The 15111-nt window shown below is 58.0% G+C and overlaps 1 protein-coding gene across 16 annotated transcripts in view; it reads right to left on the reverse strand.

Annotated features, from left to right (window-relative positions):
- SZT2 (SZT2 subunit of KICSTOR complex) overlaps positions 1-15111 on the reverse strand; it is a 76556-nt gene that overhangs the window by 4962 nt on the left and 56483 nt on the right. For 12 of the 16 annotated variants that reach the window (XM_030571681.1, XM_030571683.1, XM_030571677.1 and 9 more), the window contains 14 exons: positions 14847-15013; positions 14442-14539; positions 13706-13838; positions 13397-13524; positions 10910-11031; positions 10198-10380; positions 5279-5549; positions 4973-5052; positions 4564-4689; positions 4051-4253; positions 3843-3933; positions 2433-2513; positions 1764-1838; positions 663-728 (listed from right to left, as the gene is read on the reverse strand). In XM_030571681.1, coding sequence (XP_030427541.1) covers positions 663-728; positions 1764-1838; positions 2433-2513; positions 3843-3933; positions 4051-4253; positions 4564-4689; positions 4973-5052; positions 5279-5549; positions 10198-10380; positions 10910-11031; positions 13397-13524; positions 13706-13838; positions 14442-14539; positions 14847-15013 — 1824 coding nt within the window. The remainder of the gene's footprint in view (positions 1-662; positions 729-1763; positions 1839-2432; positions 2514-3842; positions 3934-4050; positions 4254-4563; positions 4690-4972; positions 5053-5278; positions 5550-10197; positions 10381-10909; positions 11032-13396; positions 13525-13705; positions 13839-14441; positions 14540-14846; positions 15014-15111) is intronic. The other 4 variants (XM_030571688.1, XM_030571679.1, XM_030571687.1 and 1 more) reach the window with 2 other exon arrangements.

A 15111-nucleotide genomic window follows, 5' to 3' on the forward strand; every position in this document is an offset into this window, starting at 1 on the left:
GCTGACACGCAAGGCCAGTTCCCAGAAGGCCTGACGAGAGGAGGCAGAGGTGGCTTCCCCCATCCAGATCCTGGGGCAGCCAGAGGCCAACTGGGCCAGAGCACAAGCTAGTGCAGCCTCAAGGGCACTCCTATGTATGCCGCAGTCCCTGCCCTGGTCCAGGATCACCAGAGCTCACCACGAGGTACTGGCATTGCTGGGCTGGCTCCAGCACCTTGATTCCTCACAGGGATGCCCTCTGAGTGGCACCAAGGGGACAGAGCTGGCCCCGAGCGTTCGAGAAATGGGAGTGAACAAGCAGCCAAGGGGACGGGGCAGCAGCACTCGCTGCATCCAGACACAGCACCCTGACCCTGTGCCAGCAGCAGAGAGAACACCAAGCAGATCTAAGAAGTGAGCCCAGCAAGAAGCGCCTTTGCCCCAGCCCTGGAGAGAGAAGCAAGACACGCAAGGCTGTTTCCAAGCCCTCTCCTGAGAGCTCAGCTGCCTGCTGGGATGTCTCTCCCATGGGAACCACCTAGCAAGAGGCCCAGCATCAGCCAGCACCCAGGGCAGGAACGGGCTGTGGGTACAGAGCACCCAGCATGCCTGGCAGGGTGAGCCCCAGCCCTGAACGGGGAGATGCTGCAGTGCCATGGCAGTAGTGGGAGGAGAGGACGTACCGCAGACTCAGAGATGGAGCTGGGTCCCATGCAGCTCTTGCTACGAGCTCTGGCCGTGAGAGCACCCTGATGGAGAGAGGAGACGCGCAGCCAGTGGGACAAGGGGACACTGCCTGGCACTGCCCAAGCCTGCCCCTGTGCCCTGCCCGCCCTCCATGGGCCACAGGGAGGAGACAGCACTCCAGCCCTGTGGAAGAGAGGCTGACCCTGCAGTCTCAGCCCCTGCAATGAGCCCCATGCTAGCCAGCCCTGCCCAGTGCTCCCTGCACTGCAGAGCGAGGCCAAGCACCCCTGAAGAACTGGGCACTATCTCCTCATCAGATGCCCCAGCAGAGGTGGGACAATGCCTGCCACCCACTGCAAAATCCTGGGTGACCTACTGGGGTGACCTGGCCCCCTGCTGGAGCCTACAGGGGTCTATGGTGACAGGAGCTCAGCTCATAGCTGGGCCCCACGCAAAGGTTCCCAAGAAAGAAGGCTCCATGCACCCTCAGCAGCTGCTTCAAGGGCCTGGCAGACTTCAACCCAGGAGAATAGCCCCACCAGCCAGCCGGGGTGATCAGCTCCCGGTACGACCGAGTCCCATGCCCCTTCCCCAGCTGGAACGTCTAGGGTGCTGGCTCCCTGGGGAAGGAGGGCATGTGCCCCATTCCCAGAGGCCTCCTGCAGCCAGCACAGACTGCTAGGGCAGCAGGCAATGGACGGCTGGCCCCTTTGGCAGCAGCCCACTCCTCACGAGAGAGACCAGGAAAGTTGGCACGCTCTACACCCGATCACTGCTCCCCTGGGGCTCCATGGGGAGCGGGGCAGCCCCAAGGCACTGCAGGGGGCATAGCAGTGCATGGTGCTGGATGGGCCTCTCCCAGCCCAGGTCGGTCCATGTACATTCTTGACCCTGCTCCCCCCTTGTTCCAGTGAAGCAGAGGAGCTATTGCTTTTACTGCAGGAAGTGAACCCCAGAGCAGCCACCCCAGGCCAGGCCTAGGGAAAGGTGGAAGTGCTACCCAAAGCCCTTGCAGTCTTGCCCTCCTGTCCCGGCAGGAGATTCCAGCCCTGCCTGCCCAGGCACGGAGCAGCCAAGCACCACAGGCCAGCTGTTACCTGCGAGTTGACGGACTGGCCCATGGGGATCCGCGAGCACTCCAACGCATACTGCTTCACGCAGAAGTAACAGCCCTGGGGAGAGAGCGCACTAAGCATGTGGCCCATGGGCAGGCATGGCCCAGCTGCTGACAGCCTCCCAAAGGGCCAGCAGGATCCTGTGCAAATAGCCAGACCACACCCCAATCCTGCCTCAGCTCCCCTGCGCCAGGCGTAAGATCTCCCGGCCTGGGCCTTCCCCCATCTGTGGCCTCACCACTCTAGTCCCAACCAGCCATGAAAGCCCTCTCCTTGGGGCGTGGCTGAGCCCTATGCCCTCCCTGCTTGTCTCACTACCCTCCGCGCTTCCTCTTGGGCATGTCAGGCCCTTGCTGGGCTCATCTGTGAGGAAGTGCGCTGGGCAGGGACAGCTCTGTCTAGACAGCATTTCCGCTCCCACCTGCCACATGGGGCTCATCTCCTTCAGCAGCTAGCTCTTCAGGGTGGGGGCAGCGCCCGCCCGCACTGGGGCAGCGCCCAGCACAGCGTGAGCATGGCTGGCACATGAGAACAAGGCCCCAGGCTGGCTGCAGCCCACCATTGCAGACACTACGCACAAGCTCCATGGGAGCCCTAAGTGAGCTGGGCACAGAGCACCTGGGTGGGGATGACAGATTCCTGCCCACTCACCTGGAAGCCCAGCTCCATGAGCACTATGCCACCTGGGAGGGCTCTCTGCAGGTGGTAGGTGGTGACTGGGGGGCTTGTGCTCTGCAGAGAAGAGGAAGAGAGCTGGTCAGAAGGCAGGGGGTGCTGGCGCCCATCAGCAGCTGTCATCCATGCCAACAGCCATGCGGCACCAACTAGGAGATGCAGCTGGCATGGGCATTCCTCCCTCTGGAGCCAGCTTTTGTTCCCCCCACTGTTGGAGTCAGGAGGGAGACCCAGGGACACCTGGGGCTCGGTCTGTTTATCTGAGAGAAGGGGAAGAGGAGACTTGTCTGGAGGCTCCCGCCTTGGGAGGTGGTTTCTGGTCAAGGGTCCGTAACCTGCATTACAACAAACCTAGGGCCATGGTGGTTTCACTGGCATTTGGAGACTAAGCCTGACCGGACACTGGAGGGGCCGTTCTCCCCTTCAGCCTGGCACAGAGATCCCCCCGCCCAACCAATTCCTACCCAGAACCTCTCGCTGAGGCCTGGGCATTTACTCTGTTTAACTAGGTCACTCAGTGCATGAAAAATCCACTCCTCTGAACAGCAAAGTTAAGTCGACCTAACCCCGCCATGTAAACAATGCTAGGTCGATGGAGGAATTCTTCTGCCAACCCAGCTGCTGCCTCTTGGGGAAGTGGACTACCCGCAGATTTCCTCCCGTTGGCATAGGTAAAACCTACACTGATGTGCTACAATGGCACAGCTGTGCCACTGTAGCATTTTAAGTGTAGACACACCCTGAGCTAGAGCAGATCTCGCAGAAAGACACTCCCGGTTTGGGTGAGGAAATTGGAGAGTCCACCCACATCCCTGGGTGAGTTGTTCTGCTAGTTAATCAACCTCACAGCTTCATTTGTGCCTTATTTCTAGTCTGGGTGGTCTCGCTTCTGCTCCCAGCCAGCAGAGGAGCCCTCCGCTATGGAGCTCTCCTCCCCAGGTGTGACTGCAGCCACGACCAATTCCCCTCACCACCACAGACTGGGCTCCTCCAGTCTCCTACAGGCAGGTTTTCCTCGTGCAACAAGCAGAGCATCACACTGCATTGTGTTACACTATTCACGTGCCCCGTGAGAGGCACCTGGGCCCAGAACACCCCCTCCCCCCACTAAGCTGGAGCTCTGGGAGAGGGGATGAATAAGCTGTGGAAGGAGCCCGAAGGGTCAGAACTGCGTCCAGGGACTGCGCAGGGGGCTGCTGGGTTGCAGAAGAGGGTGCTAGATACTGGACGGGCGCGCTGAGAGCATGCCCGGGGGCCCCAGGAGAGGGATGTGTAGAACCTCCAGGATCCCGGGATTGGCTCTGCTCACAGCAGCCTGGTGAGTAGCCAAGAGCAGGCATGTGAGTGGAGCAGTGACCCATGCCCGCCCCAACACTCGGCTCTCACCTTCGGACTCCCGTCTGCTTTGGGCTTGTAGGAGAAGGAGCCTCTCCCCTCAGTGCCCAGGAATGCCAGAGCTCGCATCCGGCTTGTGCTACTGCAAGGCAGACAGAACAAAGTCAGCTGACCAGAGTCACCCTGCAAACATGCCCTGCCTGCCCGGGCGTCACTATGCACAAGGGTGGGGGTGGGGGGGGGTTTGAGTCACACTGACCTGCGGGCGGGTGAGGGGGGCCGCACCTGCACCAGGATGAAACCCATGCTCTGCAGGTACTGAATGTACTGCTGCAGGAAGGCATTGCACATCTCCTGCAGCCAGGGCTCCTGCTTCAGCTTGCAGGGCAGCACCTCTGCCGAGTCACAGCTGTGGCTCCGGTCCCGCCCCGACGCCGTTGAGTCGCTTGAGCGATGGCGCTTCTGAAAGACAAGGGAGCTGGGGTAAGTTAGCACCTGCGGTAGAGAACGGCCAGAAGGCACTGCCCTGCCCGAGAAGAGAGGGATCTGCTGGTTGATAGCTGCTCAGCTGCTGCCCCCGAGTGCTGGAACACAGGAATTGCCCGGCTGGAACAGCTCCGAGGGCCTTCTGGCCCAGTGGCCTGGCCCTGCACAGCTGGGGCAGAGCCCCTCCTCCAGCTCTGGGGAAGCTGGCTCCCTCCCTGGGACAAAGCTGCAGCTCAGGCAGGGTGGGCCCCATCACAGCACAACTCCCACTTGGTGAGTCGCTCACCTTCCCCTCCAGATTCGCCTGCTGGTCGGCCTGGATCTGCTGCCGGAAAGCTGGGTCGAAGAGCAGTGGTGTGGCACAATAGTGAACCAGGCGTGAGGACTGCTTCAGGGTCTCCAGGTCTGCCAGCTGCACAGTACAAGCGGCACAGCTGCAGGAGGTGGCCCATGCCCCTCCACGGCCCATGGGAGCCCCCTTCTCCCCCAGGCCCATGCTGGGAGTCCTGCCCTTTCAGGGCCAACCCACCTGCCCAGGGGAACCACTGGCTCTGCAACCCTCCCCCCCACCAGTCCCAATGCAGGATCCCCCACCCCTGGGGCAACACCTCCCCTCGCCCCATGTCCCCGGCCACCCCTGGGGGCAGTGACCATGTCAGCGGGGCGGGATGCTCATGCTGATGGGTAGCACTTACACTGATGGGCATGTTGGACTGTGCCGATCTCTGCTGCCACGTCACAAAGAGATTCTCAATCTTCATCTGCTTCTCCAGCTCTGATAGGGAAAGGAATGGCCATGGGAGCCGGAGCCAGGCCCCTCCCACCCCACCATCCCCCCACATAAAGTAAATCCTCCAACCCCCCTTGAACTGCGGGCCAGGCTCCCTACACTCCTGCTGGGAGAGGCCAGGGCTGGAAAGCAGGGGAGGCTGAAATGCTGTGGCTGTGAGCACCCCCATCCCCAGAAACCAGTGCCCGGGGCTGGGGGGCTCCCCCTTTACCTCTCCTCTCCAGGCTCTTGATTTCCAGGAACTGGGCACCATGCCAAGACACCGGGTCACGTGGCCCCAGCTCTGGGATGAGGGGGACGCCCTTGAGGGTGGTGACATCTCGCAGAGCTTCGTCGAAGGGCATCATGTCAGGTGGGAAGTGCAGGGACGGCAGGCTGCGCGCGGAGCTGCTGAGCCGGCCTTGTTCCTTGCTGGGGGGAGGGCTCGAGCTCCGGATCAGGGCATCCACCTCCAGGGTGGAGTTCAGGAAGGGGTTTGGCTCCTAGGTAAGCAAGAGACAGCCCTAAGACACCCCTCACCCTGAGCCCGGGAACTGGGAAAGCCCCTGAACACCCGTCTAGACCTTGCCCAACAGGCTAGTCCCAGGGCTCTGCCCAGTCCTACTTCTAATGTGGCCCCTACCATAGGCAGCGAATTCCCCAGCCTGGCATGGCCTACCCCTCCCACCAGAGGTGGCTGTAGATTTTTTGCCCACCCCAGCCCTGGGCTCTCCCACCCTCCGACCTGACCTGCACCCCCCTGCCGCCCCAGCCCTGGGCTCTGCCCCCTCCACCCAAACCCCCTTTTGCCCCAGCCCTGGGCTCTTCCCCCTCCACCCACACTCCCCTGCCACCCCAGCCCTGGGCTCTCTCCCTAACCCCTGCCACCACCTTCTGCCCCAGCCCTGGATCACTGGTAATTCGCTCCCAGGGTGGGTCATTCAGCAGGAATTTTGGATGTGCACAGAACACAGACGGGATTGGTTCCCATGTGGTTACAGAACTGCAGTAAAATGGAACAATTTTCAGCTTGTGTGATTGGAGGATCTCTGGATGCATATTATAAGACTGGCCTCCATAAATGAGGAAAAGTTGAGGTGCCTTTATTATTCTTTTGTTCCACTCTTTCTTTCTATGGGGAATTTGCCAATGCAGTATCACTGTCTTCCTTTTAAACAAACAAACAAAGGCAATGGCTGTTGAAAATAGCAATTCCAGTCCTAAAAACCACGGGGAAGCATTTCTTGCTCAATTTTATCTACTTTTTCTACAGCAGGTTGCAGTGGATCAGTATATTTGATTGGGGAGAAATGAAGTACCAGCTGCCCAAACTGAGCTTGAGCACTCCTGAATTCTGAGGTGTTCAAATCTGGAAGGCAGGTGCTAGATTCCCTGTCTGAATATTAGCTAAATCTGGAAAGGAAAAGTCAAATTCTGCTTCCATGGCTCAGAAGTGGAAATCCTCCTACATGCCTGGTGCTGTATCTAAAGCTGCCCAGGTAGAGAACCTCCCCTCCCTTACTTTTCATTTTAAATTCTAGTGGGACTCTCCTACCTCCCTTGCCAGGCTTCAGATAGAGAGGGGCACTGTCCATTTAGTCCCCCCAATTCCTTCTTTGGGGGCTGCAAGGTGAGGTCACACCAGTGTCCCTAAGCCAGTCCGGGGATGTCTTCTGAAGGGGGTATCTGGGGCAAAGCCTTCTACTCCTTGGGCACACTTGTTCCCCATTCACAGAGCCACCTCACTCTAGCAGTGAGCTCTCCATTCACAGCAAGCTGCAGCATGAGGTTTCCGCTACCATACTCCCTCCCCCTCCCTTTCCCATTGATAGAGGCCAAGGGAATGCTGGGAAATGTAGTTCTTTCCCTGCTCCAGGGATGGCTCTGTAGGTAGGGAGCTAACCAAGGAACTACAGCTCCCAGGCTGGATCCCTGCCGGCTGCCACCCCTGTGAATGGGCTGCCCCAAGCAGCTGCTTGCTTTGCTGGTGCCTAGAGCCGCCTCCGCCTCCCACTTTCATGCCCTTGGCCCCTGCTGCTGTGATAATTTTACCCGAACTGTAAGTAAGTGAAAGTTCATAAGAACCAGTTGGCGGGAAAAGGTGCCAAAGGCAGACGCGCTGAATTAGTCCCAACAAAAGGGCCTCCGGATAGAACACGAGGACTGCGTTAAGGTCACACATGGTGAACAAGAACAGGGTGGGATCAGAAATCAGTGGACCAAAATTGGTATGTTGGATGTTAGGTCTAATTGTTGACCAAAACAATGAGGAAAAGAGCTATTCCACCCATCGCTCCCTTCAGCAGGGTCTTAAGAAAAAAAAGTGTGATGGAATGCACGCTGGATTCACACTAGTGTAGTCATCTGTGTACGAACAGGCCTGGTGAGATATCACTTGAAAACTAATAACTTGCTGGTCAGTAATATCATGGTGAAACGCATGTAGCAACATGACACGTAAAAGCATGAACATGAATTGGAATCATGACTGATGTGTGTTTACCCATTCCTCAGATTTGTCTGGTAAACGAGTTTCTCAAAGACAACGGACAAGTTGACACTTCTAGCCAGGTGTCACCGAAGTTGATGGGCGATCACTAAAGCTGCGAGTTCGTCACGGAAGTAACAAAATCCATGACTTCCTGGGACTGCTGGGACTTCTGCAGCGATCAGTACAGCTGATCCGGGGGCCACCTGAGCAGCTCTGACAGCCCCTGGGTCAGCCACACTGGCTGCTGCTGGGGCAGTCTCAGGTCACCCCACCCCAGCAGGAATTTCGGTGTGGGAGGAGGCTCAGGGCTGGGACAGGAGGTTGGGGTGCAGGAGGGGGTGAGGGCTCCGGCTTGCGCTTACCTCGGGGGACTCCCTGGAAGTGGTGACATGTCCCTCCCTCGGCTACTAGGAACGGAGGCGCAGCCAGGTGGCTCCATGCACTGCCTCCGCCTGCAGGCGCTGCTCCCATTGGCTGCAGTTTCTGGCCAATGGGCCCCACGAAGCCAGTGCATAGAAATCCCTGGCCATGCCTCCGCCTAGGAGCTAAGGGACATGTCACTGCTTCCAGAGAGCTGCTCGGAGCCAGGCAGGAACTCTGCCAGCCCCGCCAGCGCCCCCAGCAACAGCGGGGATCCCCCCTGAGCTCCCAAGATTTAGTCAGGGGTATATTAGTACAAGTAATGGACAGGTCACAGGACACAAATGTTTGTTTACTGCCAGTGACCTGACCATGACTTTTACTAAAAATACCCGTGACTAAAACGTAGCCTTAGCCATCACCTCTCAAGCAGTCATTCTTTCTTCCTGACCCCCTTCCTTGCCAAACAAATTCTGCATCTTAGCAAACAACAGCATGAAACCTCTTTCCCATCAGACTCCGTGTCTCCTTTCTCTGAGCCTGAAAGATCTTTATCTAGGTGTCACTCTCTGGAAAATGAACTTCAAAGGGAGACTGACCTGTAAAGGTGAGGGACAAAACCACCCCAAGTTCGTTCTCTCTCTTCACGTAAGAGAGCAGAAAGAGCCACCGACCTTAAGAGCAGAGCCTGACCTGAAACTTGGTCAGCATCGCTACTGAAAACCTGTGGTAAGAATTTCACCTTGAACCAAGGCTAGTTTAAGGTTAGAATGTGCTTTATCTATTTCTCTTGTAACCACTTCTGACTTTAACGCCTCGTTACTGGTACTGACTTCAAATCTGATCTTCTGTTGTTAAAGACACTGGTTTTATTCCTCAATCAAAATTAGTTCCTGTGACGTTATTGATATAAACTGGGACCATATAGAACATGGGTTGTAACCAAGGTCCTGTAGTGGCACCAGATCTTAGGTAAAGGGGGTCATATAAGGTGTCCAAGACCAGGTTACGGGTTGCTGGTTATGATTATGCTGCCTGTATGTATGTATCATTTGGTAGTTGAAGTTATAAGTATTGGCTGTATACTGTCTATATTTCAAACTTATGCTGTGTTACTGGGAAAGATCCCAGACAAGTGGGTGTTAGCTCTGCTTAGCCTGCTTGATGGCCCATTAAGGACCATCAGCTACACAACTGACCCATTGAGAGGAGGCAGATACGCCTTGTGACTCAGCAGGGTGTGCAGAAACTGGCCCATGTGACTGCAGACTCCATTTTGCTGTAACTTTCCACAGTAAGAACAAAGAAGTGTTCTTATACCTGGAAAAGCCTATATAAGGCTGATGCCTCATCTCCATCTTGTCTTCAATCCTGCTTCCTACCTCTGGAGGGACTTTGCTACAAACTGAAGCTCTACACGAAGGACTGATGACCCATCCCAGCGGGGGATGTACTCCAGAGACTTGATTTGAACCTGCAGTTTACTCCATCACTGCTACAAGCCTGAACTAAGAACTTTGCCATTACTGCATGTAATTGATTCCATTTAACCAATTCTAGCTCTCATCTCTAGCTTTTTATGAATAAACCTTTAGATTTTAGATTCTAAAGGATTGGCAACAGCGTGATTTGAGGGTAAGATCTGATGTATATATTGACCTGGGTCTGGGGCTTGGTCCTTTGGGATCGAGAGAACCTTTTTCTTTTACTGGGGTGTTGGTTTTCATAACCATTCATCCCCATGATGAGTAGCACTGGTGGTGACACTGGGAGACTGGAGTGTCTAAGGAAATTGCTTGTGTGACTTGTGGTTAGCCAGTGGGGTGAAACCGAAGTCCTTTTTGTCTGGCTGGTTTGGTTCGCCTTAGAGGTGGAAAAACCCCAGCCTTGGGCTGTGACTGCCCTGTTTGAGCAATTGGTCCTGAATTGGCATTCTGTTGGGTCCCGCCAGAACCACATCGTCACAGTCCCATGCTGTGAGCTCTGGGGGTAGCTCCACTGCAGGCAGCAAGCTGCTCTATGTCGTTCCCGTGCAGGAACAAGGGACCTATCCAGACAGCTCAGAATAGCACATACATTTCTGGGGGGGGGGGAATTCGGGACTGGGAGTGCGTTGAGGTCACCTGACAGGTAGTAACCAAGGCTGCTCGGAGCCAGCGTGTGCCTTGCATTTGCAGACAGGCTCTGGGTTAGAATTGCCAAACAGAACTGTGGCTGTACACAGACACTCGTGGTGACCTGTGAGCGGCCCAGGTGGGCGCTACACCAGTAAAGCATTGTGGGGCTGGCAGTGCCATTACCTGCTTGCTGTCCTCATGCCAGGGTGTGTCCAGGTGGCAGTAGTGGTGGAAGAGCCCCAGTTTCTGGCTGAGGAGGCAATGCACGATATGGGAGCGGGCATTCTGCCACTGCAGCAGGCGGGTGAGTGAGCTGTTCAAGGAGCTGCCCAGGTCCGGGGACCAGTTGTAGGTGTAGAGCATCAGCTAGGGGGGAAGGGAGCTGGTGAGTGCTCTGCTGGGGGAGGTGGGGGGGAGGTGGCATCAACTGAGCCATGGCCAGGCCGCTGTCACTCAAGAGCCTATGGGCTCCTGCTGCTACACCCCCAGCTGGCTTCCCCTACAGGATAGAGGGGGGCACAGCACCACCTCAGCACCCAGCCCATCACCATGGTGATGTGTCCTGGGGTTCACACCTGCTCTGCAGCAGGAGGGCCCAGAGCTGCTGACTGCAAGGTGCCTGGGAGCACAGGCTGGCCCTGGGCCCTTGGGAATAATGGCCGTTATCAGCATGCCCGTCCAGACGGGGTGGCAGCACTAGGCCACAGAAAGACCATGGCTTTGCCGTGCAAGGGCAGACAGGGAGGCAGCTGCCCAGCACTGCCCTGGCTCAGCTGCCTGCTCTGCCCTGCCCCACCCCACTGTTACACAGGGCCCTGTGAGGAGCCAGGCCAGGCTGCCTTCAACCACAGGTCTGCCCGGAGAGGCTGCAGGGCCAGGCTGGATTTGTGCCCACCTTCTTGTCGAGGATCTCCAAGAGAAGGAATCTCTGCCTCGGGGCCAGTGAGGGGCTGGAGTTGGAGCCCTTCTCAGTCAAGCTCAGCTCCACGGCCTCGAAGTGCTGGAGCCCCTTGTGGGCTGAAAGAGACCAGAGAACCACCATGTGCCTTCCTGCTGATCACTGCCTGCACCCTGTAGGGAGGCATCGGCAGGAACATGGGTGCCACAGGCCCCTGGTCCTCTGGAAGGAAGCCCATGACAGCAACTAGCCAGGACCCAGCGCTGCAGCCTGCCAAGATGCAGCTGGCCAGGAGGGCTGCACTCTAAGTTCCAGCCTAATCCCCAACCACATGTGCCAGCCCACGCCCCACCCTCAGCACTGAGATCCCAGAGCGACTTGGCAAAGTTGCCCCAGGCCCATGCCGGGCTGCAGTGTTCTGTGCCCATGTCTGATACCCATTCTGCTCCCAGAGGTGGGTACATTTCAGTTGGTATGTAGGGAACCACCAAACGTTGAGTGCCACCAAGCTGTAAGGAGCACTCCCCTTGTGCTCCCAAGCCCTGTCTGCCAGGCCAGTCCCCAAAGCAGCATGATACTGACCAGCCACTAAGGAGCAGCATAGTCCAGGCACGCCTGAACGAAGGGCTCATGATGCTGCCATGCCAAGTCCAGGGATGAGCCAAGACCCCCTCCCCTCATCCAGTCCTGAGCCAAAGATGGGCCCAGGGGCACATCCCTGACTCCAGGCAGGGCTAAGGCTGAGAGCTCAGGCAAGACAGGAGCAGGGCTCGGGTCAGGCTGGCGCCATGCAGCGCCACCTCTCCCACGCGGCTCTCATTTGCCACTCTCAGCTTGTAGGAAAACCTCAATGCCGTGACACCTGTGCAGAAAGGGGTCTGCACAGCGCAAAGGGGTAAGCGCCTCTGTCTCCGTGATTATCACGTGATTATCACGGAGACATCAGCATTGCTCACTATTTCAGCCCCCGTGCGAGCGGGTCACAGACCTGCGCAATTTACTGCAGGTGCCCACATTCTGGAGCCACGAGTGAATGGTGCTGGGAAGGCGTTTTACTTTTCCCCAGCCAAGGTGCCAGGCCCAGGGGCATGTGCACATCCCACCCTGGGGAACCCAGGGCAGCTTTGGGCGCTGCGCATTCCTGTGTGTGACATCTGCCATGAGCAGCACCAGGCTGGCAGACACTCGTCGTTGGCGCTTATTTTGTGGGTGTGGCTTGGAAGAGTGCTCTGCAAGAGTGAACGTGTGCAGCTGCAAAGTGCCCAGCCTGTGCCTGGAGTCCACCCTGAGGGCTGGAGAGGAGCTGATGGCAAAACCTGCTCAGGCCACCTACGGGCACCGGGCTTGGCCCTTCTCGGGAAGCAGATGTGGTTTCTAGTCAGGAACATCAGGCCTCATCTGCCCTGGCTCCGCCAGGGTCGTGGTCACATGATGGGAGGGTCAAACCCTTCCTGAAGAGCTTTCCTGCAGAGTGCATGAGCTGAACACGAGTGTTGGCAGCTTCCACCCTGGGTGCTGGTATGGTCAGAGTCCCAGCGCTCTGCAGCCAGCCAGAAGCCAGGCCTGAATTTTAATGGGAAGGACTGGACCCTGGGTGCACATACACCCACCCACTCACCGAGCAGCAGCCCCCCGTGATTCTCTCAGCGGAGGATGAAGTTCTGATAGAGCCGATGCCAGAGAAGTTCCTTTTGCTGCTCTCCACATTCTGCTTAGCACTAGCTCTGAGCCTGTCTTGCTGGCACCTCACTCCCCTCCCTTTGCCCCACATGGGGACTAATGGCAGAATCCCCAGCCAGGGTGGGCATCGTCTGAGCCAGCTAACCACTCTGATGAAGGAGCAGCATGTCTGGGACCAGCACAGTGTGTTCCCCAGGGGCACTAGCTTGTGCCTCCCTGCAGTCCCTGTAGGACTGGTCTGTGAGGAGGAGAAATGGGCCTGGCCTTCCCTTCTCCATACGGCGCACCACCCACAGGAAAAAGCCCCCCACCCCCCTTCGCTGTGCTGAGAGATTCCGGCAAAGCAGAGACAGGATAAAAAAACTCAGGGGGCCCTGGTCCAGGAGTTACCCTCTGCTTAGCCACTGCACATTGCTCTGGGCTGGAGCAGCAGCCTGGTGCCAGCCTGAGGGGCGCATGGCACAGCCTGCACCACACGCATTGCCTGGAGCGTGTCACAGAGCAATGGCTCCTCCTGGAGGATGTGCCACGTGACATGTTCAGTGTGACACAGGCAGACTGGGAGACAGGAACTGCTCCTTGGGGTAGAGCTTGTACTGCCCAAGCCTGAGTCCCACCTGGGGGAACCCCCTGGGGTGAAACAAGTCAGACAGGGGCCACGAGCAAGTCTGAGAACAAATGCCTTGTGGGCATGGAGCTGGACACAAGAAGTTTCTGCCTGGGCACCTGCCCTCTCCCAGATGCAGGCATTCTGTGGGCCCCCCCCCAGGCCCACAGAATGCCTGCATCTGGCCCCGCACTTACCCTGCTCAGTTTTGTAGCGCCACTGGTGGAAGTTGCGTCCCAGCAGGATGAAATGTCTGATGGCTGCAGGCCGAGGACTGGAGCTCTGATGGGGGTTATATGGAAGGAAGGTGGCACCCTGAGGACAGCTGCAGGGGAGAGCACCACACAGAGCATTGGCCGCCAGGAGCTGCCCCACCCAATACCTGCCAGCTGCAACAGGGAGCCTGGCAGTGACCCCCAACCCTACCTCCCAGCCGAGCTCAGGGCAGCCGACTCCTTGGGCCCTTCTCCCAACCCCACGGCTGATCCCCCCGACGCGACACTCACCAGTGCTGCTGGAACACCTTGACAGTGGTGTCGCTCGCCAGGGCCGTGACCAGGCTCACCACCTCCTCCAGGATGGAGGAGAGCAGGAAGCGGGAGACGATCTCCACCGAACACTGCTGCACCGAAGGACACCCTGCCCGGCCCAGGAGAAGCGGCATGAGCCACAGACATACCCAGCTACAAAAGCAGCCTGCTGGGTTCTCAGAGAGTGTTTGTAAGTACCCTAATGGGGATGCACTTGGCAGAGCCAGAGGGCATGGACTGGGAGGAGCTGCGAGGATCTCAAGCAGGTATTCCAAAGGCAGAGTTCTCCTCTGTGGAGCTGGGCAGTGCCTGAATCTCCAGCCCACTGTGTAGGGCCTGTGCTCTGGCCTCTTCCCTCTAGCAGGAGCCCTCTGGCTGCAGACGCCTAGGAGATTCTCCAATATTGAGCCCTCCTGATGGGCTGGGGAGAGTGACCAGGTCTCCCAGGCTAACGTGTGCAGCACTAGGCCACTGGCTGGCCAGTGCAGGCCCATCAGTCGGAGGCCGTGTTACTGCTTATGCCATACCCCGGGCACATGGTGCCTTTACGGAAACAAACAGCACCTACATGCTGGGTTAGAGGCACAGGGCAGGGTCAGCGTGGGCCAGAGGAAGGAATGGTTACACAGGGATTACTGGCAAAGCTTCGGGGAGAAGAGCCCCATTCCAGCCCCATCCTCGGAGGCAGGGGAGATGGGCCCGTGGTACATACCCAGCCGACTCATGAAAGCCATCCACTGCTGGCAGGTCTGACTGAAGAGCGGGTGCATGGTGCCCACCTCCCCTTCCTGGAGCTGGCAGACTTGGCGCCTGTGGGGGCAGGGCACTAGTTATGCAGCCGAGGCCAGAGATGGATGTCAGGGGCAGTGCAAAGCAGAAGCTAGAGGGATGAGTGAATGTGGTGCCTGCCCGCCCCCGGCACATATGATGTCTGGCCACATCTTGTCCATGTGCAATGCCCGTGTGGGTCACCACAAGCCTCGGGCCCAGTGGGCCAAAGCCCCTCTTGCTCAGAGTCCTGTCACGCACACAGCAGTAGCAGCAGCAGCAAGGCCAGCCAGAAACGCCGTGGGTACGGCTGGCCAGCCGGCCGTGCAGGAAGCACCGGGGCACTTGCCTCTGGGCTTGCTCCAGCTCGGCCGTGGCGGAAGCACGCTCCTGGCTCAGATGCTGCTTGACGCTCTCTGTCTTATGGCGGCGCCGGGTGCGACTCTCCTCTGGCCGCTCCAGCACGATGTCGTCAGTGGTTTTGGGGCTGCCCAGCTCCGAGGAGTCGGCCTTACTCTGGAGGGAGGGGGCAAAGCTCTGACCTCCCCTTGCCCACCCATCCCAGCTGACTTCCAGCTGTAGGCCCAACCCACCTCCCACCCCGCCCACTGCCA

This window comes from Gopherus evgoodei, chromosome 8, assembly GCF_007399415.2.
Source record: "Gopherus evgoodei ecotype Sinaloan lineage chromosome 8, rGopEvg1_v1.p, whole genome shotgun sequence".
NCBI classification, from domain to species: Eukaryota; Metazoa; Chordata; order Testudines; family Testudinidae; genus Gopherus; species Gopherus evgoodei.